Source organism: Manacus candei, unplaced genomic scaffold (assembly GCF_025592945.1).
Source record: "Manacus candei isolate 608988 ecotype Guabito, Panama unplaced genomic scaffold, ASM2559294v1 h1tg000061l, whole genome shotgun sequence".
NCBI classification, from domain to species: Eukaryota; Metazoa; Chordata; class Aves; order Passeriformes; family Pipridae; genus Manacus; species Manacus candei.
The window spans coordinates 7,404,552-7,429,353 of record NW_026138109.1 but is presented as its reverse complement, the minus strand read 5'-3'; the positions used below and the strand labels follow the sequence as shown (position 1 = coordinate 7,429,353).

The 24,802-nt window shown below is 58.9% G+C and overlaps 1 protein-coding gene across 2 annotated transcripts; it reads right to left on the bottom strand.

The window, feature by feature from the left end:
* Window positions 1-4,064: 4,064 nt before the first annotated feature.
* On the bottom strand, window positions 4,065-23,996 carry ARID3C (AT-rich interaction domain 3C). 2 transcript variants are annotated; one of them, XM_051804623.1, is made up of 8 exons: window positions 23,772-23,996; window positions 22,787-23,116; window positions 10,803-10,875; window positions 6,979-7,162; window positions 6,493-6,737; window positions 5,910-6,179; window positions 5,657-5,746; window positions 4,065-4,859 (listed from the first exon to the last, which is right to left on the bottom strand). In XM_051804623.1, exons 1-8 carry the CDS (start codon window positions 23,808-23,810, stop codon window positions 4,717-4,719), a joined length of 1,374 nt encoding a protein of 457 aa, XP_051660583.1. In that variant the 5' UTR covers window positions 23,811-23,996; the 3' UTR covers window positions 4,065-4,716. The 2 variants fall into 2 exon arrangements, with proteins under 2 accessions (XP_051660583.1, XP_051660584.1); XM_051804624.1 differs by having other exon boundaries at window positions 22,787-23,473; window positions 23,772-23,825.
* Window positions 23,997-24,802: the final 806 nt, after the last annotated feature.

The following is a 24,802-nucleotide window of genomic DNA, read 5'->3' as shown; positions in this document are numbered from 1 at the left end:
TTGCCATGGCGGCGCGTTGCCAAGGACCGCGGTTGCCATGGAGACGGGAGGCGCGGGATGCGGGCGGGGGCGCGGAGCCCCTCTCGGAGGATGCGGGGCGGTCGATGGCGATTTGCACTGCAGAGGGAAGGCGTGCGGCCCTCCCGCCGCCCCGGCGGGCAGTCGGTCGATGGCGGCTTCATTGTGGTGCCGTCCTCCAGGAAAGAGGCGCTGGGATGTATTAAAAAGAATTGATGTAGCGATCCGTGTGGATGCAGGAGCCTTTGAAATCCGGGAGGATGCCTCGGGCTTTCCCCCAGGCCCCAGCCTCCCCGCGTTCACCTTTCTCCTATCGATTGCTGCAGGTGATGCTCGGGAGGAAGAGAAGCACTAAGGAGTGCTACAGCCAACCCCAGCCCCACTGCTGCCTTCAGCTGGCACACTCTGCCACATGGACCTCTCAGAGGCATGAGATGAATTCATGCTAGCAGCAGCCACTACAAAGAAAAGTCCAGGAAGTTTCCAAACTGCAGAGGGAAATGTATCATGGATACATGTACATACGGAGAAGTGTGGTCAGCAGGTCAAGGGAGGTGATGCTGCCCCTCTGCTCGGCCTTAGTGAAGATACATCTGGAGTACAACTGTGTACAAGTCTGGGCTCTTTAGAACAAGAAAGATAAGGAGATACTGGAGAGGGTCCAGTGGAGGCCACAAAGATGGGGATGGGTCTGGAGCATCTCTCTTATGAGCAGAGACTGTGGGAGCTGGGCCTGTTTAGTCTGGAGAAGACTGAGAGGGGATCTCATCAATGCATATAAATATCTTAAAGGCAGGTGCCAGGAGGATGGTGCCAGACCCTTTTCAGTGGTTCCCAGTGACAGGATGAGGAGCAATGGCTGTAAACTAAACCACAAGAAATTCCACTTCAACATGAGGAAGAACTTCTTCATGTTGAGGGTGACAGAGTACTAGAACAGGCTGCCCAGGGTGGTTGTGGAGCCTCCCTGTCTGGAGACATTCCAATCCCACCTGGACACATTCCTGTGTCACCTGCTCCAGGTGACTTTGCCTTGGCAGGGAGGTTGGACTGGATGATCTCCAGAAGTCCCTTCCAACCCTAATGATTCTGTGAGTTTCCAAAGTGCCTTTTGATAACATCCCCTGCACCCCAGGGCTCACACAGCCACTGTCCTGTCATGCCCAGAATGAACATGGGGTTGGGTGTTGCACCACCACACCCTAAGCACCAGGGGACATCAAGTCAAGGTTCCAGGCCACTCTTTTAGCTCCAAACCATATGGCAATAGAGAATACTTTGTTAACATGGCTAGTAATGTGGGTTGAGTGGCTTTGGGGACCCTCCCACTCCCCTTTGCTGAAAGCTAAACCCACTGTGCCCTGAAAAATCTTTGTCCTTCTAGATGTTTTCCTGCTGAGAGTTGTACAGGCCTGTCAGGCTGAAGGAGGGACCTGTGGGGTGGCCCAGTGCCCCAGCAGCCCCTCTGCCCCCCAAATAACCCTGCATGAGCTGTGCAGAGCATTCTGGCAGCAGGAGAAAGCTGAGGCTTCATGTGCTCTGCCTTTTTTCCCAAGGATCGATAGCTGAGATCTTCAGAGGGGAAGAGCTGAGCTTTGTTCCACAAAGGCGACAAATAGAAATGGCTTCATTAGCAGAAGTGCCCGGGGGCTGCAGGGGGCCTGGGGGCTGTGCACACAATGCTGCTCTGTTCTTAGATGGTACCACCTCTATCATGGCTTGGGCCCAGCATGATGGGCAATGCCTCAAAAACACAAATGCTTGTATTGGAGGGTCACAGATCACCTACTTCCCCGAGGTAAGAAACCTGGGCAGACCTGGGACTCAAGCACTGAGGGGCTTTGGGACTGTCCTCATGCACCCTTTAGAGTCCCATCCAGTTTGCAAGCCTTGGAATGGAGCTGAAGCTGCAGCACTGGCTGCCCACAGCCCAGCACAGAGCACAGAGACTCTGCCCCTTTGGGTTGAGAGGAAGCATGTCCCCATCCCGGGAGCCTGCAGTGGCACACGAACACCCCCAGCAGCTGCCCCCACAGTGGTGCTGAAGCTGGATCCAGTGCGCCTCCTGCAAGGCTGGACTGTCCCCTCATCCTCCTTCTCCTCCCTCCTGCTCAATTACAGTCCCTGCAGGACATGGGGAAGTGGGCATCAATCACGGCTGGTTACTCAGGTGACAGCAGCTGTGTCCCCAACCCCCCAGGGAGCATGGAAACACACATCACCCCCCGAGCCTGGTAATGAGTGGGGATGTGGGCCCGCGTGTGCCCTCCTGGCTCCCTGGGGCTCTGGTGCTCGATGAGCGGTGGTCAGCACTTCACAGCAGTGACAAGGGACACAAGACCCCAATTAAGGCTGCATCAATCCCACTCTGGCGCTGCTTGGCACGCTCACAAACACATACACCCCACATACACGTTCACAGACTTGCCCCCAACCCGGGACACAGATTGTAGAGCCGCACCCGGCAGACCGAGGGTCCTCTGCAGGGGTACTGTGTCACCCGCGTGTTCCCAAAGCGTCCCTAGCGTGACACCCTTATCCTCCATGTTCCCGCCGCGTCCCCACGTTCCCCTGCCCCCGAGGACAGGTCCGGGGCGGGCAGCGCTGCTGCAGCACTCTGGACAGCGACCGCGTCACACGGGTGGGACCGGGGGTCCGGGTTGAGGCTGTCGCCGGGGACTGGGGGCGTCCCCGAGGGGCTAGGGTTGTCTCTGAGGGACTGTGAATGTCCCCTTCGGCTGGGCTGGGGCTGTCCCTGAGTAACTGTGGTAGTAGTTGGGGGTGTCTCCAAGACCTGGAGGTTTTCTCAGGGGGCTGGGTCTGTCCCAAGGGGGGATTTTCAATCAAGAGTATCTGTCCCCTTGGGTACCAGGGACCTGGCTTAATGGATGCCAGGGTGGACCTGTCCCTGTGGCTGCCTCTGGCTGGGGTGTCTGTCCCATGGGAGCTCCTTGTGCCTCTTCATGTGTACGGGTGGCTGCACGTGTGTGTAAGTGCTTGTGCGAGCACGTGCATCTGCCCACACGTGTGAGTGGGAATGCCATCGACTTTGTACAAGGGAGCACAAGTGATCTGGGCAGGTGTGTGGTGACTGAGTGCCTGAACATCTCCGTGCCTTTCCATGTGCACCCACACACACACCTGTGACCACCCACGCATATGTCTGTGCCTCCCAGCCCCACCTGGGTCACCTGTGTCCTCTGTGGGCACTGCCCAGGTGCCAGGCTGGCCCAGCACTGCTGGCAACTCACCAGGTGCAACCTCACAGCCCCATGGCCGTGGCCCCAGCAGCCTCAGGGCCCTGTTCCTTGCCTGGCAGAGGCGGCCTAATGGGATCCCCACTCAAGGATGAGCTGCCACAGGGAGCTTGGAGGGGAAGGGAGCCTCATGGCCCTGCTGGCATGACTGGAACTGGTGCCCAGTATGATGCAGCCTGTGCTTGAAGGCTCTGGTAGATGTAGGGCACCTGTTTCCAACTCAGAGCTCCCAGAAACTGAGGCAATCCTTGCACTGGAGGCAAACATGAGGCAGGCTGTGAAACCTCAGGCATTAGAGCTGATACCCGGGGGTACCACAGGCTGCAGGGGTGTCCTGCACCCCCAAATAGGCCCTGGAGGAGCTTGGTACCCTGTCATGCACACCACCCCTCGACACTGGTTTGGTTCAGCAATTTGTTTCCTTTAATGGATACATGGAGTCGCACAGCTGCGATGGGAGCGTGGGGGCAGGACTGGCGATGCCGAGCCCCCCACGCTGAGGTAGAGGTGAGCCTTGCTCCACACTCACCTGCTCTGGCAGCCTGGGGTGCAGGCAGGTGGAGGAGGAGCCCGCCCAGCCCCAACGAGGTAGTTTGGAGTGCCCGCTGTCTCCCCACCCTCCGGCTGGGGGACTCTGGCATCTGGGTAGTCTTTGGTGGTGGGGGGGCTCTGCTGGGCCTCCATGCCCTCAACCCTCACCCCCAATATTAACCCCCAACCCCAGCCCCACCTCAATAAGCTCCACCCCCACCATTCCCACCAATATCCCCATTATTTGCCCCCACCAGGGTGACACCCCCTGAGCTGAGGACCTGGGGGGCTGAGATGCCACCACCCTGGGGGTGTCTCAGGGCAGGGGCAGCAAGCCCAGGCAGCGCAGGAGGACTGGGTAGGGGCATCTGCAGTGGGTAGGGGGTGCAGTATATATATAGGGGCTGCAGTGTACATGGGGCTACAGTTTACAGGGGCTGCAGAGTACTGTGCCTGCAGCATTTGCATGGAGGGTGTGCATGGAGACCTCACGTGGGCACCAAGGGGATGCAGTGTGTGCACTGGGGGTGCAGTGTATGCATCGAGGTGTGTACAGGGGCAGCAGTGCGTGCATTGAGGTGGGTACAGGGGCTGCAGGATGTAGGGGATGCAGCATGCAGGTCCCAGGGGGTGCCCCAGGCAGCAGGGCAGCAGGAGATGTACAGGGGGTCACCTGGGGGTAGTGCCTTGGGAAAGAAGAGGTGTGTGCGTGTCAGAGAGCACGCACGGGGACAAGGGACAAAAGGGCCCACCTGGGTGTTCAGGGCCTTGCATGGACACAGCTCAGTATTGGAGCAAGAGGCACCTTGGGGTCCCCCATCCCACCGTGGCGGCCCAGTGGGGTCCCACAGTTCAGCCCCCACACCCTGGGCACCCCCAACTGCTTTCAGGGTGCTCTCAGGCCTCTGCCTTACGGTGAGGCGCTGGTGGGAGTGTGGCTGTGAGAGGAGGGTGGGAACAGGGGGTTTGGGGCAGGCATGGGGTTCGGACGGGTCTGGGTGCTCCCTCCACCAGGTGCCGGGGCAGCTGAGGGCCGGCGGGCGAACAGGACACCTGGGGAGCAAGAGCAAGGGGGTGAGGGCAAGCCCAGGGTTGGGGGATCTGCTCACCTTCCCCCCAGCACCCAGGCTGGGGAGTGTGGGACCAATACCCATGGGGGCTCCATCTCCCCCTCATCACCTTCAATGTCTCCCCCAGCCCAGCTGTCTCCACATGCATGAGGCTGCCTGTGGGGTGGCCTGGGCCCATTTGGCTGGCAGCCCCACATGCTGATTAGCCCTGACCTTTCTGGCTCGTTAAATATTTAACTCCTGACGGAAAAGCCATCGATTTTAATTGAGGGGTGTCTCAGCAGGGCAGGTATGGAGCTGAGGGACATGGGATGAACTGCTTGGCCACGTAGGTGCACAGTGGCACCCCAAAGGATCCTCTGCTCCAGTAAAGCACCCCAACACCTTCCCCTGCACCCAACACCATGCTCTGTAACCAGCCAAACCCACCACCCAGCCAGAGATCCTCTGGGCACACTAGCATCAGGGTGAGCTCAAATCCAAGCCCTGCCTGCAGGATTCTGGGATGCGAGATGACCCTAAGGGCAGGCTCACTTCTCAGCCTGAGTCTGTCCATCCCCCACTTGAGCCCTTCATTGCTAGCACCTGCTGTGGGCCAATTTCCACCCTTGCTGACCCCCTCCTCCTCCTGCCCCCTCTCCCCAGGCCCTGCCACTTCATTACGATGGATTTTATAGTAAAGACATCAGATTGAAGGAAGGACTTGCTGGCCAGGCAGTGGCTATAAGTTATTGGATTTCCCGGCCGCAATTACACAGGCCAAGCGGCCCTTCTATTTACCTGTGTAGACAACTCCATTTATTTCTATTGACATGTTGATACTGCTAATGCCGTTGGTGGACAGGTTCAATGCGGTCTCCTGTCTGTCATCTGGGGAAAGGAAATACCAATATGAGTGTTAAGAGAAACAGAAACAAGAACCTGCCTTAGAGAGAGAAGCAAGGACCCTTTGGGCATCCATGCTCCTCTCCAGCCGCTGCTGCTCCCACCTGGGGACAGGGTGAGCCCAAGCTGAGGTGCTGCACCTCGTTACCTCGGTTGGAGATCTTGACGTTCATAGGGAACTGGGAGGCCACAGCCAGGAGGTTGTGCTGCAGTGCGTGTTGCACCAGCCGCTGCTGCTCCTCTGCTGTCAGGGCCACCTTCTTCTCCGGGGGCTCCCCCGTCTCCAGCTTCTCCCGGAGCTGCTCCAGCACCACTGCCTGCGAGGCAGCTGCTGCTTGAGCTGCTGTGAGGTGGTGACCAGCCAGTCCCACGGGGATAGCGATGCGCCCCGGCACTGCTGCCGTCAGCATGCCGTCCTCTGCAACAACCAAGAGACCTCAGCGGGGCCCCTCATCCCCACTCCACCCCACCATCCCCGGCTGGTGCTACTTCATCCCACCAGCACAGGGCAGGGTGGGCCACCATCCCCTGCATCATCTGGGTTTGGTCATCCTCCAAAGCCAGCAGAAATAAACTTTTCTCAGTTCCAGAAAGGGACTAAAGGAACAAAATTTCTCATATTTTCCCCAAGCAAAAAGAGCAAGAGCAGACAGGGAACATCCCTGCTCCTGGAGTAGTATCCATCCCCGGGAAGGGACGGCTGCCGCAGGGCAGATGTGATCCTCACCCACCTTTCTTAACACCATGCACTTGGCTGAGCTGGCCACAGGTGTGTGTGGAGATGCTGAGAGCTGGCAGAGGCATTTTGGGCGCGCCCAGCAGGGTTTGGGTGCTGGCTGGCGAGTAGTTGAAGAGTGCTGTGCCGAAGGTCTGCCTCCGTCCCTCCCGGCGGTTGCTGTCAATGGCAGCTTGGAGCTCCCCGGGAGAGCTGAGTGCCCGCTTCTCACATTCGTAGGGATACAGGTACTTCATGTATCTGCACAGGGAGAGAGCCAGGATGAGATCCAGCATCACCCACCTCCCAGCAAGCCCCATGCTGAGCTGGGCTCAGGGTAGGGATGGCACTTGGGAAAGGGCAGAGCCCTCCATCCACTTTTGAGGCTGTCCATGTCAGACCCCACTCAGGGCTCTGGGAGAGCTGAGCCAGTGGGTGCCCCAGGGCAGGGTGTGTGCCCCAGGGCAGGTGCTCCCACCTGCCCCCACTGCCGGGCACTCACTGTGTGCGGAGGGTGAAGGCAGCGCTGGTGATGGAGGTAGGTAGGTTGAGGCCCTTGGTGATCTCCCGCCAGATCTTCTTGTTGATGACTTCGACCAGGCCACCCTTGTCTGTCACCAGCCGGTACAGGGTGTACAGGTCCAGCACTTGCTTGGCCATGATGGGGATGCGGTTCACTGGTGTCCCTTCCAGATGCACAAAGGAGACAGAAAAGGGTGTGGGGGGAGCCCACAGGGGCCCTTATTACCTGGGAACACAGCCTCCACCTTCTCCCCATTGTCACTGCAGGTACCCACAATGAGAGACACATCTCTCCATGCCCATGGGTACAGTGGGGTGCAGACAGGACCCCAGGGTGCCTGGGAGAGTGGCACTCTGCTCAAGAGCAGGGGAGACCCCGGGATGCTGGCACAGGGTCACCTTTGATGGAGCTGTCAGTGGGGCCAGGTATGCTCTCAGCTGGCATGTGGAGCCACAGTGGGATGGGCAAAGTGTCCTCTTCAGACTCCCTTAGAGAAGGTTGTGCCTCTGCAATTTTTAGAGCTCTCTACAGAGCATCAATCCACAAAATCTCTCAGAGCATCCTAGAGGGATTCACTGTGTAACACCCTTTCAGAGCCCCACAAAGAGAGACTCCATCTAAACTTTAAGAAGGGACCCACCTTACAACCTCTCTGAAGAGGGATGCCCCTCACAACCCTTCTGGAAAGACTCACCCTACAATCTGTGGACAGGTTTTCCCTCCCAGCCCCACACAGAGACACTCTCACAAGAGTCCCTGAAAAACCTCTCAAACTCAAAGATGCCTCCAGCACCTCCCACTGCTTAAAGGTCTTCGGTGCCCTGCCTCAAGAGACCTGACCCCAAACCCCTTGAAGTACCCTTAGTAGAGACTCTGACCCCTGGTCCCCCAGGATCACCCCCCTCACCGAGGCCATGGGGTCACCAGGGTTCTGTGAGCCCAATATAGACCAGCATGGTCTCCACAGCCACCAGGTCTGGTTACAACCCCCTCCCCACTTTCTCAGCACCCCCAAATAGCCCCACACCCTTGGCACCTCGGGGCAATGGTCTGGGCAGTGGCTGAAAGCTGCAGCAGCGCAGAGGAGGGACAAGCATCACATCCCATCCCACCCCATCCCATCCTGTCCCATTCCACCCCATATTTATTCCCTCTGTAAGGCGGCAGGGCACAGGCAGTATTGGAAAGCCATCCATTTGGCCGGGGGAGGCTGTCACGACCGTGCTTCGCCCCTCAAACGAAGCCGTCATTCACCGCCATCCTCCAGCATCCCTAATTTATGGCCCTGATATTGGCTCGGCTTCTTCACATAAGCCTGAAAAATGAGCTCTTTTTATTCTTTTACTGAGTTCATTTAACTTTTTTTTTTTTTTTTTTTGTGTGTGACTGTGTTGTTCACCAGGTCGGGAAGGGGGAGAGGAGTTTATCCTCCTGGGAAAAAGGTAGAGATATTGACTTGATATCTGCTGTCAGTACCTCACCAGCCCTGGTGGGGGCTGCTGGCACGAGCCCCATCACCTCGGGGGGGGGGGAGGTGCAATTCAAGGGCTCTCCCTCCCTCCCAAATGCGAGTTTGCAGGGTCTCATCCCCCACTCAATGGCCCATGGACTGTTTTCTCCTCTTCCCCCCTCTCCAGCCGCGGTGGCCAGTGAGAGTGGCTCGCCATTAATCTCACGGCTGTGCGGGCAGGCAGCCGATGCCTGTCCTACTGACAAAGGCACCTGTCTGCGTCCCCGCAGAGTGATGGTCCCGGCCCCAGCCAGGGCGAGGGCCACAAAAGCCCAGGGAGGTGATGCAGCCATTGTGGTGCTGCAATTAGCGCCTTGATTGATTAATGGTCCCGTGTTATCAGCAGGGCCCTCGGCTTGGCAGGGAGATTGGGGGGGGGCTGCAAATCCCTGGTGAGCAAATACAGAAACAGCCCCCCTATGACCCAGCTCGCTGCTTTTGGGGTCCCACAGACGTTGGGGCATGGGGATAAGGTGCCCCACTGCCTGTAGCCTGTATCTGATGGGGGTGGTGGTATCACCCCCATTAACCACTGTGGCCAGGTAGGCCCTTGTGCCATGGGGTGGCTTCAGAGGGGCTGTGCCCAACCCATTTTTCAGCCCTGCTAATTTTCCACCCTGCTGCCAAACGTCAGTGCTGAAACTGCCCTGACAGACATAGGGGGGACACATCCTCTTTCATTAGGGTTCGCCCTGTGGGCATTAATCCCCTCTGGCCCACTGCCACCCTGGGGACACAGCCTGGGTGTCACAGGCCTGCCTGTGAACCCCTGAGTGCCACAGAAGCAGCTGCCATGGCTCATCTGTGAGTGCTTCTTACCCAGTTCCTGATGACCCTGGGAGTTCCATCACTGCCCCACAGCCCCTCTGGTCCCCTTTTTCTTTGCTACCCGACTCCAAAATCCCAACTCCTCCAACAGGCTTGTGCACACCCATAACTACACACCTGCATCCCTGCCTGCCCTCCCCAGGGGGATGGCACCCACTTGGAGGAAATAAAGGACGAAGGGGACAGCGGGCACAGGAGCAGGACAGCCCCACACAGAACGATGTAGAATAGAGCACCATCAGGGAAGCAAACAGCTCCCTCCCTCCTCCCCAGACCAGCAGGCACTTACTTAATTAGCCCCGGCCCCAATAGCGAGGGAGTTAATTAGCTCTGGAAAGAGAGATAATGAAGCCGAAGAACAGCCCATGAATCTTGCAGCTGATGGATGTGGGGGGCCGAAACAGCACTGATGCTCTCATTCGCTCCCCATAGCCCTGCACCAGGGCCAGGGGGATCAGGGGGCACCCATAAGGGCAGTACCCAGCCCTTCCACCACCTCCAGCCTAGCTCCAGCATGAGCCCCGTGGCTGTACCAGCGCCCCACAGCACAGCACTGAGTGAAACAAGTTTGTGGTGTCTCAGTCTGACCCAAAAGTCAACCCCTGCAGCCCCACAGACAGGAGAGTACCCTCACCACCCTTCCTACGGGCAGGGCACGAGGGCAACTGCCCCTTTCTGCCCTCCCTCACCCCACACACAGGCCAGCCCCGCTGCTCCCGCACCCCCCCCTTTAGCCTTCCCCTGTTAATTAGCTCGGCATTAACCTCTGCCTGGGGTTTACTGGCTATCGAGCGGCTTGTTCATTAATCCACACACCAGCAAAAGGCTCTAATTAATACGGCCGCCCACACGCCCGCGCTCGGCAACTTTTAATTGTCGGAGGCCCGGCCGGGGAGGGCGAAGGTTAAAGTATTTATCGAGTCCCCGGGAGCCGGCACGGCCCCCCATGCCGATAGCAAAGATTTCCGATGAGGATGGGTTGGCTGGTGAGCCCTTAACCCCTGGGTGCCCGGCGCGGGCCCCAGACTTGCACACCATGGGCGTCGCTGAGAGATGCTGGTGGTGGGCATCCTCAGCAGGTGCTGCTGATGGGGAGCCCTAATGGGCACTGCTGAGGGCATTCCGACCAGGCATCACTAAAGCGCCCTGAAAACTGCTAATGGGTATCATTAACGGGTGTTGCTATTGCTTGTCTCCGAGGGGTATGCTAATGGCCATCCCCACAGGGCGTTCCCAGTGGGCATCTGTGCTGGGATAGCTGACTGGCAATCGGCATGGACAGCTGCCCCAGCCTGGGGCTGCGGGGGGGGGGGGGGAGGGGGGGAGGGAAGGCACCGCAGGGCCTGCCTGGGGATTTCTCAGTGACCTGGAGCAGCTCAGACCCGAGAGGATCACACCATGAGCCCCTGCCAGCAGCTGAGGCTGGGGTGAGACACTGACACCCACCCCAGCCACCCACCTTTACCTCTCTTCTGCATGAAACCAAAGAGGTCATCCAGGAACTCCTTGCGTTTTGGGTCCTCATCCAGTTCGTAGAGCTGGGGGCAGGAGAGAGAGGGGTCAGTGCTGCTGGCACATGGAGGTGAGAAAGGCAGAGGGTCCTGGCTGTGCCAGGACCTGGCATCATCCCTGGCCCCATGTTCCTGCTCTGCCAGCAACAAAAGGCTCTGTGTGCACCACGGACAGAACCCCCTAACACACTCTCTGTGCTGCAGCACTGGACTCTCCCTGTGCCTGGGGTCTGGTGTGGGCTTCCTAAAACCCACTATTTTGTACCTTTGCTGCAGAGATGCTGAGTCAGTGCTTCAGTTTCCCCCTGTTCCTTACCTTCTTAGGTGGAGGAATCAGTGTTTCAGCCCAGGGGCATCAGCAAACCCCAGGCCAGACCCTGGGATCAGGATGCTCAGCCCTGCTCAGCTCTTCTCTGGCTCAGCACTGCTCAGTGCTGGTGTTCACCGAGTCCCAGCACAGGATCAGCATCCTCCTCAGATTTCATCCCTCCCAGGGACACATGTCCACCTGCACAGTGGAGATGCTGGTCCCATGCCAGGGCAGGGAAAACTGGCCTGGCCATGGCACTGGTTACTGTGAGGGAGCTGCCAGCACTGGGGCTGCCCCAGCAAGTTTGTGGGTGCACCGATGCGTTTGCAAGCCGGTGAGTGAGCACACAGTTGTACAGATGCACACTGTGAGGATACTTAAGTGTGCTGGACGGATGCAGATCCAGGCACACGGACACAACCCCCGAGCTGAGCTGAGCTGAGGGACAGCACCGGGGAGGTGAGTGCAGCCCCTACGCCAGGGACGTGAAGTGCCGGCTCCGTGCGAAAGTCAGAGCTCGCCTGATTCCAGTACAGCGCCTGAGTGACCATGACAAATTGGAGCCCGCCAGATCGATGGCCCAGCAGTAAAAGTCAGAGCACATGAAGGAAAAATTAGCACCAATCGAAGACGCTATAGACACCAATTCCTCCCAGCAAGCCCGGCAAGAATTTAAAGCCATTGAAAAGAAACAAAACTCAGCAGTCCAGAATGGATTTCCAAAACATATACAAAGAAATGCAAGCTGGAAAACAAAGTCAGGCACAAAATAGAGTCGTTTAAAAAACAATTGTGCTGGGAAAGGCCGTTAAAAACCAATAGAAAGGGAGCACACCCTCCCCCCCTCCCAGCACATCATTCACCAGACAGATAAAAGGAGCTGTGCTTTAGGGACATCAGGCTGCAGAGACATGGGACGTGGGGATGGGGGGGATGCAGGGACGCGATGGGGACGTGAATGCAGAGATATGGGGATGTACGGGTGCAGGGGTATGGGAATGTAGGGATGTGGAGTTGCAGGGACTCCACAGGGACTCGGGGGCAGGGCGATGTAGGGATTCAATGAGGACACATGAATGCAGGGACAGGGGAATGTAAGGATATAGGGATGAAGGGACTTGGGGGACATGGAGATGTAGGGATGCAGGGGTGGAAGGGACATGGGGCCATATGAGGGTGTGAGGATGCAGGGATGCTCCTACAGACGCCCCATGGTTCCTGTCACTGAACAGACACATCTAACACGGTCCCTCATCTAACGCACGGTGCCAGCTGCCCGTCCCTTGTCAGGGTGCTAACTGCTTGTACCTGAACCGGTCTGTGGGTGCTACTGCCAGACTCCCACCATGCACACCGGTGCTGAACTGCCTGGCTCCGTGGTGTTCCATCTGTGCTGCTTCCTTGCTCTCTAGATCCCACTCACCCATCCCCTCCTTGCAGCTGGTTGCTCTGGGAGTGCCCTGACCCCTGGGTGCCAGCACCCTGTCCCTCTCCTCCATCGTGGTGTTCCCTGCCTTGCTCGGTGCCCCCTCCTCATTGCCTGTTCTTTCCCAGGAGCTCCTCGAGCCATCGATTACAGTAACTAGGTCAGGCTCAGAGCAGAGCTCCAGGAGGCTGCTTTGATTTCTGCCCCAGGAAGGCTGTGTCGGCCAGGCTTTGCCTGCATTTCCTTGCCTGTGGAAGGGCTCCGACCCCCACTGCTCCCCATCAAGCCCGTTTACATCCCCTGAAATCTCCTGGCTTGTCAAAGCAGGAACAAATGCCCCTAAACTGGCAACCACCACTCATCCCACAGCAAGGGGAAGCCACGGCCTTCCCGGGGATCACCAGTGGTTGAGTTTCTGCACCCACACCCCTGCTGTGACCCAGGGTGCCACTTGTGTTTCTTCTTCCTACAAGCCAGGGAGGATCCCACCCAGAACGGGCTGCTACTGACTCCAGCCCCCAAAACAGGTGTGACCTCCAAGTGCCAGGTTCTATTTTTCCACTGTTTATTAACCCCTAACCTTTTATCTGTGGGGCACTGAAATGCAAAAACATGTTACATCCAACGGAGGACAAAGGTCAGCTTTTAAGTGGAGACAAGAGCAGAGCTGAGTAACAGGGAACCAGACGGTGAGGTCCCTGGGTACACTGGGATGCACCAGGTGTTCCCTCAATTTTGGGGATGCTCAGGCTGGAGAGGAGGGGGTTTTGGGGGATTCCCACTCATGGGGGGTGGAAGCTGAGTCCCAGACAAGGATGGTAAAGGCATCCTGCCATCACAGCTTCACAGGAGTGACACAGGGGTAGCATGGGTGGTGGCATAGGTGGTGGTCTGCTACAGACTCCAGGCAAGAAGGGACCTATGGTTCAGCCCTATCTCCAAAGAAATCCAACTCCATCCATAACCCAGGGCTCTGGGTCCTGTTGCTCACCCTGCTCCTCCTCCTGCAGGGTGGGGACTGTGGTCCCCTCCCACCTCACTTGGGGACTGATCATCTAAGAGGCAGATCAGAACTCTCCTGAGTCATACACACCTCACCTGGCTCTACATAACCCCACGAGGGCTGAGAACCCCACATGGGTGTGTACAAGCCCAAGCAAGCCTATACAACCCTACACAGGCATGCACAACCATGTATGGGCTTGCACAACCCCACAAGTGTGGGTACACTCGTCCTCCATGAGTGTGCACAACCCCTTATGGTCATTGCACAACTCCACACAAGCACGTGCACAGCCCTGTACACAGACACACATCCTCCTCAGGGCCACATGCAAGCTCGAATGGGCACGTACAGCCCTGCACAGGCACGCACAACCTTGCATCAGCGTGCACAGCAGAACAACACATGAGCGTGCACAAGCCTGCACACGCATGCCCAGCCCACACAGGCACAAATTCCTACACAGGAACCATGTCTGGATGGGCACAGCCTCCCACGGGCATGTACAGCCCCAGGTGGGCTGGCATGACCCCAAGGTGGGCACGCACAGACTTTTTATGGGTACACACCACTCTGCACGAGCATCCACAACCCCGCACGTCCATGGGCACACACCCCATATGTACATGCACAATTTTAGACAGGCCTGCACAACCCCAGAGGGGCACACACAGCCCCAGACAGGCAGATGTAGCCCCAGACAGCCACGCACAGCCCCAAACATGCATGCCCAACCCTAGATGGAACATGCACATTGCTGTTACATGCACACAGAACTTCAATATGTGCATCCACAGCCCCTGACTGGAACACACTACCCCAGACGGGCACGCACAGCCCGAGACTGGAACACACACCACCAGTGGAGCACACACACCACAGCTGTATCCACACAATCCCACACATACATGCACAACCCCAGCCAGACACTCTGTGTGGGTGGACACACCCCACCCTGCAGGGGCACATGCTGCCCCAGCCATGTGCCTCAGAGCAGTGAAGTGGGCCTTGCCTGGGGGCAGTTGTGCAACACAAGCAGCGGCGCCTGCTTGTGGTGACCTATGAGCAAGGACCCTTTTAATCGTGTTTGTATTGATATAATTAGTAACTCATTTAACGCCATCGATGTAACTATATTCCTCTATAAACAGAAGTATTAAACTGTCAAGTCCCGGGATCGATACCCCACCAGTGCGCAGTGCAGCTCTGCCCTGCCGACCTCGGGGACTCCGAGGTCCACAGTGCTTGGCCACCCCATCAGCCACGGAACCCCAGCACCACCCTAAATCCACCTGGCACCGCTGCCTGAGTGCTGGTGCAGGACTAGGGCACAATGGTCTCATCCCCCACCCCACCCTGGGTGCAGCCCTGGGACCCTGCTCCCTCCTGTCATCCCACTGCCATAGCGACATCTATATTCCTTAAGGGGTGGGGATAACGGCGCTTGTCAGGCAGGTTAAAGGTCAGCGGGTCGAACATGGTTTATTAAAGGCACGTGAATAAACCTTGTGCCTCCTCCTCCTCACCGTAATCAAATAACATTGTTAGCCCCACTCACTCACCCAGGAGATGCCTCTCCTGGAGCCAGGGGGGCCTGCAGGGATGGAGCTGGGGTTCCTGAGACCACTTAGCCTAGCTGATTCCCTGGACGGTGGAAGGATGTGGTGAGGTGCTAAGGCACCCCACAGGCATTTCCAGGCTGCCCTGCCTCAGTGAGCCCCTGCACACTCCCGCCAGGGCATTGCTGCCAAGGGAAGCAATCTCAGCTCTCAGCGGGACCCCGCGCAGCCCCTGCTCAGCTGCCACCTCCTGCTGGCAGCCAGGGCTCGGATCGGAAGCCAGGATTTAATCCACTTAATATGAGTTGTATCGATCCCGGACTCAGCTCAGCTCCCCCCCACCTTGCAAACCCCCCCCTAACCCTGAGCCGCTTAATATGCACCACATTGATTATCTGCACTGCTAATTTTTCCATCTGGCCCCTGTTCACGCAGGGCACTCAGGTAACACTTGTCTCCCTGCTCCCCCGGCCTCCTGGGGTGCAGCCACACGCCACGGGGGGGTTGACCACTGACGCACTGTTTTGAAGTCACTGCACCCCTCCAGAGCACCACTGTCGCCTCTGAATGGGAGTCTCTGGCTTCTTCCCTCAAGGAAATGATGCACACCAACCAGGCACCCAGACACTGGAATTGGTTCTACCCTGCTCCCTGATAGCATGGGGGGAATAGCCATGAGTGCCTCAGTTTACTCTGCAGGTAATCAAGGAAACTGGCTATTGCCATTTGAGGCACAGCCCTGTACACCCGGGGGTACAGGGATTGGACACGCAACAGTGTCCACAGTTAGAACCCCCCAGCCATAGACCACACACAGGAAGCTAAGGGGTTGTGGGTCCCTCCTCCCCATCCCTTCTGCCAGAGTTGGGGGGCAGTTCACTTCCCGCTGGGCACAAACCACCCCCTGACCTTGTGAGCCACCACTCGCCTCTGCCACCAGTTGTTAATAAGTTAATGGTTATGGGACGGCTCTGCTGGGACGACGGCTGCATTCGAAGGCACTGCTGGTTCCTGGGGGTACGCTACTCCCCTGACCCCACAGCCCCGACGGGTGCCGAGATGCTCGCTCACCCCAACATCGCCAACCGCAGCGGTCGCCCCACCGGTGGGGCTGGACACCTCCGTTTGGAGACCTTCCCCAGAACCGTGGCTCCCCCCCAAGAGCCTTTCATCACGCTTAATATTTAACGGCGCTTTATAGAGCAGCAGGTTTAATCAGCGCTGATAATGCGGCAGATCCGGCAGGTCATTAAAACCCCCCTCCCCGCCACAGCAGGCACTGCCGCTCCCGGGAGGGCTGCCTGCTGCAAACATTAACCCGGCTCTGTGCAAGGTGAGGGACTGTGTGCTGGCAGAGCTGGCCTTGAGACGGGCAGCCCCCTGCCCACAGCCCCGGGGTGAAGTGGGGGGGCTCACAGGGTCCCCAGCCTCCTGCTCAACACATTTTGCAGGAGGGGAAGCTGAGGCATGGGGTACCGGCTCAGCTCCCCCAAGGGCTGGACGCAGAGGAAACATGCTGTGTGGTGCCACTGTGGGTGCCATCCAAGGCCCCGTCCTGCTGTGTGCCCCACCTGTCTGGGGGCTGCAGCACGGCGTGGGGTGGTCTCGCTTCCCGGAGAACGCGCGTCCCCCAAGATCAGCGCCTTGTTACTCGTTCATGGCTGAGCAGGCAGGGAGTCAATGAGCGGATTTGTTCGGGTTAACCTCCCTGACCTGCCGGCGCTTGCCACACCACTGCCTCCCCCTCCAGCCTTGCCCTGCTCCTCATATCTGCCTCCCTCTCCATTCTTGTCTCCCTCACGATCCCTCCCTGAGTGACTGAAGTCGTGGGACACCCCCCTGCCTTCCATCCCTCCTGGGGTGATCAGAGTCCTGGGCTCCTGTTCATCACCAGCACCACCCCAGGTGTTCCCGGGGGACATCCACATGCACACCCTGTGTGTGCACACAGGGCACGTCCTGGGGGGCTGTGCACGGACACACCTTGTATAGGGCTGGGTGAGTATGGGGGTGCATACCCGGCGGGGGGGGCAGGCTGTGTGCGTGCCTGGGATGTGTACTGGCTGCTCAATACCTGCTCACCCTCGTGCACCTCTGGCCCCATCCCCTTCCTCTGTCTGCTTTGAAGGGATGATGTGGGAGAAAGGGCTGGTGGCCCTCCCCACCCGGCTCCCCCCATGCAGGCAACCCTAGTCCCTGTCTTGGCCTCCAAAGAGCTGAGTGCCCAAGGAGAAAGAGCATTTGGGGCTGGTGGTCACCTATGCCCTGCCACAGACCTGGGATGTGAGCTCTGGATCCACGATGGAGCAGCCCCAAGCTGCAGCCTACAGAGGAGAACAGCCCCACCAAAGCAGGCATCGCCACTGGCTGCCCTGTACCCCAGGGAACGCAGTTACGCTCTCCCGCTGCACACTCATGCACATAACAGCCTGCTCTGCAGGTGCACACAATCTTGTGCCTGCTCTCCTTGTGCAACTCACCCTGGACTCAACATTCTTGGACAAACAGCAGCCCCACAGCTGCTCACACAGCCCCCAAATATGCTCCCCCTCTGCTCAGACCCTATGCACACTTACACACCCCTATGCACTCTTCCTGTGCACATACAATCCTTGTGCACATCCATCCATCCCCTTTATACACTCTCCCCATGCACAACCACTAATGTGCATGCCCACACACATGCCCCCCTCCTGTGCATGCTCATATGTTCCTACACGTCCCTCCTGTGTACACTCACACAATCCTATACAGCTTGTCCCCTATGCACACTCACCCCCACACACACCTGAGCTCGCTCCCACACCCCCACACAGCTCCAAAATGGCCTTTGGACCAAAGTCCACCACCTAAGATCTAACCTCCCTGCTGCAGCCCTGCCCAGCTGGCTGCCAGCGTGGGGAATTTACTTCCATTATTACTCCAGTTAGTGGATGATCAGAGGCCCCAGGTGTGTGTGGGGGTGCATCACCTTCCAAATTCTTCACTCGCATCTGATCTTGGGGAGGCGGCTGAGGAGGGTGCCAGAGGCAGCTGCAGGATGGGGGCTCCTGACAGTGCTCCTTTGCCCTCCAAAGCGTCTTTATTCTCACACCCTCGACTAGTTTTCACATGTCCTCTCTGGAGCCCCCAGCCTCAAGCGATCAGGACCCCCAGCTGAAAAATGGTGTCACGGCAGCTCCTCAGGCTCCCAGCATTCCCCAGGCTGCAGTGAGACTGGGAAGTGCCCTGGGGCAGCAGGGGGAGGAGGGGGCTGGCACACACCAGGACTGCTCAGCACGCCGGGCTGGAGAACGGGAGCAGAGGTGGTCTTGGAGGGGGCTCAGCCCCCAAACCCTGCCTCAAACACCCATGGGTCCATGCAGTTCCATACATGGAGACAGTGGTACGTGCATGCATGTGGACACACACGCTGGGACACCACACGTGTGTGGGCACAGACATACACGTGGTCTCATACACATTCCTACACACACACACGTATGGGTGCATACACACCCACACACTCGTACAGATCCATAAGCCCATTCCGGCTCTCACATGGGTTCATACACATTTGCACAGCCTATGGATCCATACAGACACACAGGGTCTCCCAAGGATTGCTAAACACAGGAGCACTCACAGATCCACACACGCGCATCAGCCCTCACAAAGGATTAGACACGTACCCCCACATTTACATGGGCACTAACATGGGTCCATGCACTCACTCTGGTCTGTATGCACACACAGCCCCAAAACACTTCTGTATTCACTCCCAGTTGTACCCCAGCAGCCCCTTGCTCCTGCCCTGTGCCCTGCACTCATGCTGAGCTGCTGGAGCTGTTGTAGCTCTGGGGATTAGCACACTGACCCTTGCTGCTGATGCCACCTTCCCGCTGCAGGTGGTCCCGGACTAGGAGCAGAGCTCTGCCCACAAGTTTGCTGGATAGAAGCCTCCAGGCAGACGTGGACAGGAGCAAACACACCACATCCACCCCCCACCCCGCCTCCACAGTGTAACCAGAGACTCTCTAATTTAGCTCTGGGAGCCCTTCAGTTGTTGCTGCACCTGGGTTGAAGATGCGCTGGAGGCGAGGAGGGGGCTGGGGCATGGAGACCACTTCCCTCTCCCCAGGCTCCCCCTCCTCAGCGTCTCCCTCCATTCCCTGGACATTCCTGCCTCCATTCCCTCAATCTCTCAGTGACACCACCACAGAAGAAAGCAAATCACAGACCCTACCACCACATTTTGGGGTGACTCCAAGGCATGAGGTGGAGATCTGTGGCACGAGGAGGTCTGTGGCTACAGCCAACTTGGGGCACTTTCCTCTAGGCTTTGAGATGTGAGTGAATGCATTCACAGCCGGCAAGCCCTCCCTAAAGGCATGTAAGGGACAGGCGTGTGGGTGCAAGAGGCAACTGCCAGTATCAGGGACAGGCAGGGCAGGAGGGAGGACGAACCAGGATTAGGCCGAGGATGATGGCAAACAGCTGCTGGCAAAACCAGCCACCCCCAAATTCACTGCTGAGGCCACTAGATACCTGAGAGTCCCTAAAGGGCTGGCTGGGGCTCACCCCTGTCAGCTGCTCTTGGGAAGGGAGGAAGGAGCTTCAGAGGGTCCTGTTTCCCCCAACCACAGATGGGTCTGAACATTCTGGTGGGGCCCTGGCAGGGAAGGTATCCTCCTGCCAGCAAACACTCCACTGACAGCTGGACACAAAGCCCAGGTGTTTGAATCCCTCCTGCCCTGGGGGACAGAGAAGGAAGCCTGGGGATTTGGTGGTGTTCTTCCATTGCCTAGAGGCAATGAGAGCACCCATCCCTGTGTATAAGCAGAGCTCCCCTGGCAGGAAAACTGAGTTCATGGAGCTGAGCTGGCACCAGCAATGCCAAGCTCTTAATCAGTGCCCTCCAAGTCAAATGTGATGCAGCACCACAGTACTGCAACTTGGCAGCATCTCCGTCCTTGAGGAAGTTGGGGTTCATGGGTAGTGCACGGTCAGACCCCATTCGGTGCCCCCCACCTCAGGGCTGGGGCTGCCTCACAGCCCTGGGTGTGGAGACCTCCCAGACCTTTGCTCAGATCTCTACCCATGTGTCCTTATCAATGTACATAAACTGGCGCCAGGGGCTGATGCAAGAGGCAGGGGTGAGGGGGTCTCAACCTCGTAACGGCAGAGCGGCCCTCCCAGTCAGAGCAAAGGTCTCACCAGCCCCCACCCCACCTCCCCAAAGCAGTGTCTCAGGAAGCATATAAAACCAGGACAAACACGGGATATTTCCCCAAAGTGCTCCTCTAGGCAACCCTCAGGGGGTTCCTCCACCACGCCCTTGTTTGCTGCTCCCATTCTTAGCACCACTGCACCGTGTGGAAACCCTTCCATGGCTGGTCCTGCACCAATCCTCCAACCCATCCCCATAGGTGATGCCATGATGGCTTGGGGCAGTTTCAGGTAGGGAGTCCTGGTGGGAAACATAGCCCTGGTCACCACAGGGTCTCTCTCCAGTTCTGGGGCCCCCATGCCCACACTACCAGTGCCCCAGCAGCTTTCCAGTATGCTTTCCCCCCACCTCCCTCTCGCAGCATCACAGCCCAGCCCCTGGGAAACCTCCAAAAGCCAAAGCACAGCCTCCCCACTTACTCCCTGTGGAGAGCAGAGAACCTGTTCCCCAGGCTGGGTGAGCCACAGCCCTGCAGCCTGGGGAGGGCCCAGCAAGGACATGTCCCTCCCAGGCAGGGGTATGTCCCCTCCTGCATGATGACAGAGGAGGGACGGGAATGACAGCCACCCTGCAGACCACAAAGCAAGCTGGCACCACAGCCTGCTTTAAACTTCAGGGGCACATCCACTGTTCCCTGGGCTGTCTGGGACATGCCATCAGGTGGGAACTCAGGTGGGGGTCTCCAGAGCAGGGGTGCATTACCTTTCCAATCATGATTGGAAAAAAAAAACAAAAGAGAGCAAGCAAGGAAGGAGCCAGCTCTGGCCCTGGGAAGTAATGGCAGGATTTATCTCGCACCCCAACCTCTCCTGCCATCTCTCTCCCAGTATTCACAATGCTCCTGCCCTGCACGAGGAGCACAGGCAGCCCCAGCCAGGGGCAGGGCGTGAGGCTGAAGGACGAGAAATGCCGGGGATGCTTTCTCTAGCCTCCGCGGGAGGGAGGAGCCGCTTCCCACCTCCCGGCTGACCCCAGGAACCGGACAGTCAGCCTTTTTCTCTGCAGCAGGGTGTAATGTAACACTTCCCGGACGAGCTGTTTGGCCTGCGCAGCTCACCCACCGCGGCCCTCCCCGGGCTGATTCAAGGAGCGTCGGGCACTGGCAGCAACCCCGGGCACGGCCGCAAGGCAGGTGCTGCCTGTGCCCCTGTACCTGCCGCCTCACAGGCAGGCAGGTGCCCAGCGGGTGAGCCCTGGCCCCTCCAAACAACAACGTATTGAGCACTCCTGAAACAAAAAAGGCCCCATAACAGCCAAAAGTTGAGTCTCTGTTGCTCTTCCCATCCTCTCCCACCAGAACTGGATGAGGCAGTAACTGCCTTCCTCCTCCTGTTCCTGAGCCGTGCCATCCTAAAATGCCACACACCAGCTGTACAGGGACATCTCTGTCCTCTCCCCTCACCACATCTTCCCTGTCACCCACTGTGCCCCTCTCTCCCTGACAGTGAAGCTTATGGGGAGCACAAACCTGGCCTGGTGCTGTGCACTCCATGCCCACACCCTTGTGTGGAGTGGCACTCACCATGCGCTAACCAGCACATTAAACACAGGCACATCTTTCTTCCGTCCTATATATGAGCCCTTTCCCTGCACCAGATCTCAGTGGCACAGGGGTGTCCCCCATGCCCAGCCAGAGCGAGGCAGCAGGATCAGTGTGCTGCTCCCTCCAATGTAGGAAATAATTTGGCTCCATTTACCAGCCACAGTATGACCTGGCCCTTGCAGGGACACAAGGGAGCTCAGCTCCATGGCTTGCTGGCTCCTTGGGATAACCACGCACACCAGAGCCCTTGCCCTTTTTCACCTCTGCAAAACCTCTGTGGACAGGGGTCAGCCTGTTTTACCCGTTATGGAAAGCACCGGGGATGCAGGTGGGCACAGGGAGATGCCTGGACACGGGGCACCCCATCATGATGCAGGGCCTGTGGACAGGCAAAGGGAACACTGAGGAGGTGGAATCACGAAGCAGGGGTGAGGCAGGGTTTGGTGGCAGGGAGATGGGGAGCACATGAGGATGCCTATTAGGGTGGGACAGGGCTTAGGGGCAGGGGCAGTGAGGAGCATTCAGGGAGCACTCATTTAGAGGAGGACGAGGAGCCAGGACTGGGATGCTGGGTTGCACTGATTGTACTTTCCCGGGATGAGGTTTGGGGGCAGTGGATGGATACCTTGGGGGTTCTCATTTAGCATGGCATTGCAATAATATCTGGGGCTAATAGGTGTACTGGGGCTGTCTGCTTGGCTTGGGACTGGGATGGGGTGTGGGGTTGAGCATTTAGGGTGGGACACAGACAGTGTTTGGGTGCAGTTTGGGGGCATAAGAGGTGCCCATTCAGGGAGGGCTGAACCCCGAGTTTGGGGGCCTTGGAGGGACACCAGGGATGCCTGCCCGGAGCAGCTGGTGCTGGTGACGGGCAGCGATGCCTCCTACCTGCTTGAACTGCTCCTCGTAAGTCCACTCGTGGTGTGGGGGCGGCGGCGGGTCGTGGGTCTCCCCTTCTTCCTCCTCCTCCTCCTCCTCTTCCTCCTCCTCCTCCTCTTCCTCCTCCCCCGGAGCGGCGGGCGGCGGGCGCGGGCCGGAGGCCGGGCGGCGGCGGGGACCGGCGGGCGGCGGGCTGGGGCCGGGCTCGGCCGGGGGCCGTCGGGGAGCGCCGTCGGGGCCGCGGGCCAGGCGGGCCGCCTGCTGCCGCTGCAGGCTCTCCATCACCGCCGCCAAGCGCAGCCCCCCCGCCGCCCCCGGTCCCCGCGGCGGGGCGGCCGGCTGCGGGCACAGGGCACGGCCTCAGCGCCGCCGGCGGAGGAGCAGGAGGAGGAGGGAAGGGAGGAAGCACCCCCCACCCCACCCGCTCTCCCAGCCGCTCCCGGGGGCCTTGCCCAAAAGTTGCCCGCGGAACCGTCGCCGCGCCGGGCGCGGCTCCCGCTGCGGAGGGGCTGCCTCCTCCCGCCGGGACCACCCGCTCACCCTACGGGGGGCCCGGCCCTCCGGTACCACATCCCCGCTCCTCCGGTGGACGCCCTTCCCGCTCCTACCGGGGACAGGTCCGACCCGGGACCTCCGTCAGTGTCTTACTCGCTTCTCGGTCGGCTTCGGACCCATGTCCTGGTGGGACTCCCGCCCCTGTTCCACCGAGAACCGCGTCCTACCGGGTACCCTCTTCCCGCTCCCTCCGGAGACCTCCGCCCCGACGGTCCCACCGGGAACCGTCTCCTACCTAGCCGCTCGCCGCCTCGTCCCCCCCGGGACCCCGTCCCGATCCCTCCGATGCTCCCACCGGGCACCCTGGTCCTCCAGGGACCCTCCTCTTGCTCCCACCGGGGATCCCCATCCCGCTCCCTGTCCGACGCGGGTGCCCCCACCCCGCTCCCGCCGCGCACTCCCGCCCTGCCGGGGCCCCTCCGACCGCTCCGTCTCTCACCAGGGCGGGTTTGGCCGCCAGGCTGGGGTTTTCCACCATGCCGCCGGCTCCGAGCGCCGCCCGGGGCTCGCCCCGCCGTCCCGGGGGGCACTGCCGGCTGCTCCGCCCGGTCCCGGCCCCGACCCGCCGCTCACATGGCGCCGCGCCCGCCGATATTTCTTTTATTCCGCAGCAGATGAGGGTGGGTGGGATTTTTCCCTCTTTTCTTTCTTTCTCTCTTTCTTCCTTTTTTTTTTTTTTCCCTCTCTCTTTTTTTTTTTTTTTTTTTTTTTTTTTTTGCAACAAGTGGCAGTCAGAAGCAACACCCCTCCCCGCTCCCATTTGCTAGCGCACGTCAAGGGAGTCACCCGGGGAGGGCCGGGCTTGCGGCAGCCCCGGAGGGTTGCCCCGGCCGGGCCCGCCGAGAGCCAGCCCGGGGCCGCTCTGCGGGGAGCGGCAGGAGGGGCCGGGGCTGGAGGCGCAGGGGGCTGGGTGACCCCCAATTTTTGTGTGTTCTTGCGTGCTTTGGGGTGCTGGAAGAGGAGAGTGCATGGGAGTGCGTGCAGGCTCTCCGGGTGTGCACACATCGATGTGTGAGGAGAGGGGACTGTATAGGAGGGGTACGCGAGGGGTTTGTGCACAGATGTTTGAGTGTTGCACCCGTTGCACACCTTTACGGAGGTGTGTGTGTAGATATCTGTGTGTGCTGGGAGAAGGTCTTTTGTGAGTGTGTGTGTTCATTGCTTGAATGCATAGGTATGTGCACGCTGAGACAGACGAGCATCCACCACACGTGTGTGCAGGGTGTCTGAGCACACCTGTGTCTGTGCCTGCTGGGAGAGGTGAGTGCATTGCACGCCTGCAGTCTGAGCACATGTGTGTGTGTTTGCTGCTGGGGACAATAATACATGCTTATATCTGCATGTGTGTGTTTTGTGTGTTCACCTGCTGGTGTGTGCAGTCCGTGTCAGGAGAGGTGGGGGTGTGTGCTGTGTGCACAGGCAGGTGGGTGCATGTGCTTGTGTTTGGGGGTGATTTGGGTGTCAATCCAT

Excerpts from the sequence above, each read along its gene's own strand:
- ARID3C (XM_051804623.1), bottom strand. The coding sequence starts at position 23,810 with ATGGTGGAAAACCCCAGCCTGGCGGCCAAACCCGCCCTG. Across the intron at positions 23,117-23,771 it reads TGGCGGCCAAACCCGCCCTG|CCGGCCGCCCCGCCGCGGGG; the intron begins GTGAGAGACGGA and ends CTGTGCCCGCAG. Across the intron at positions 7,163-10,802 it reads TGGTTTCATGCAGAAGAGAG|GGACACCAGTGAACCGCATC; the intron begins GTAAAGGTGGGT and ends TGCATCTGGAAG.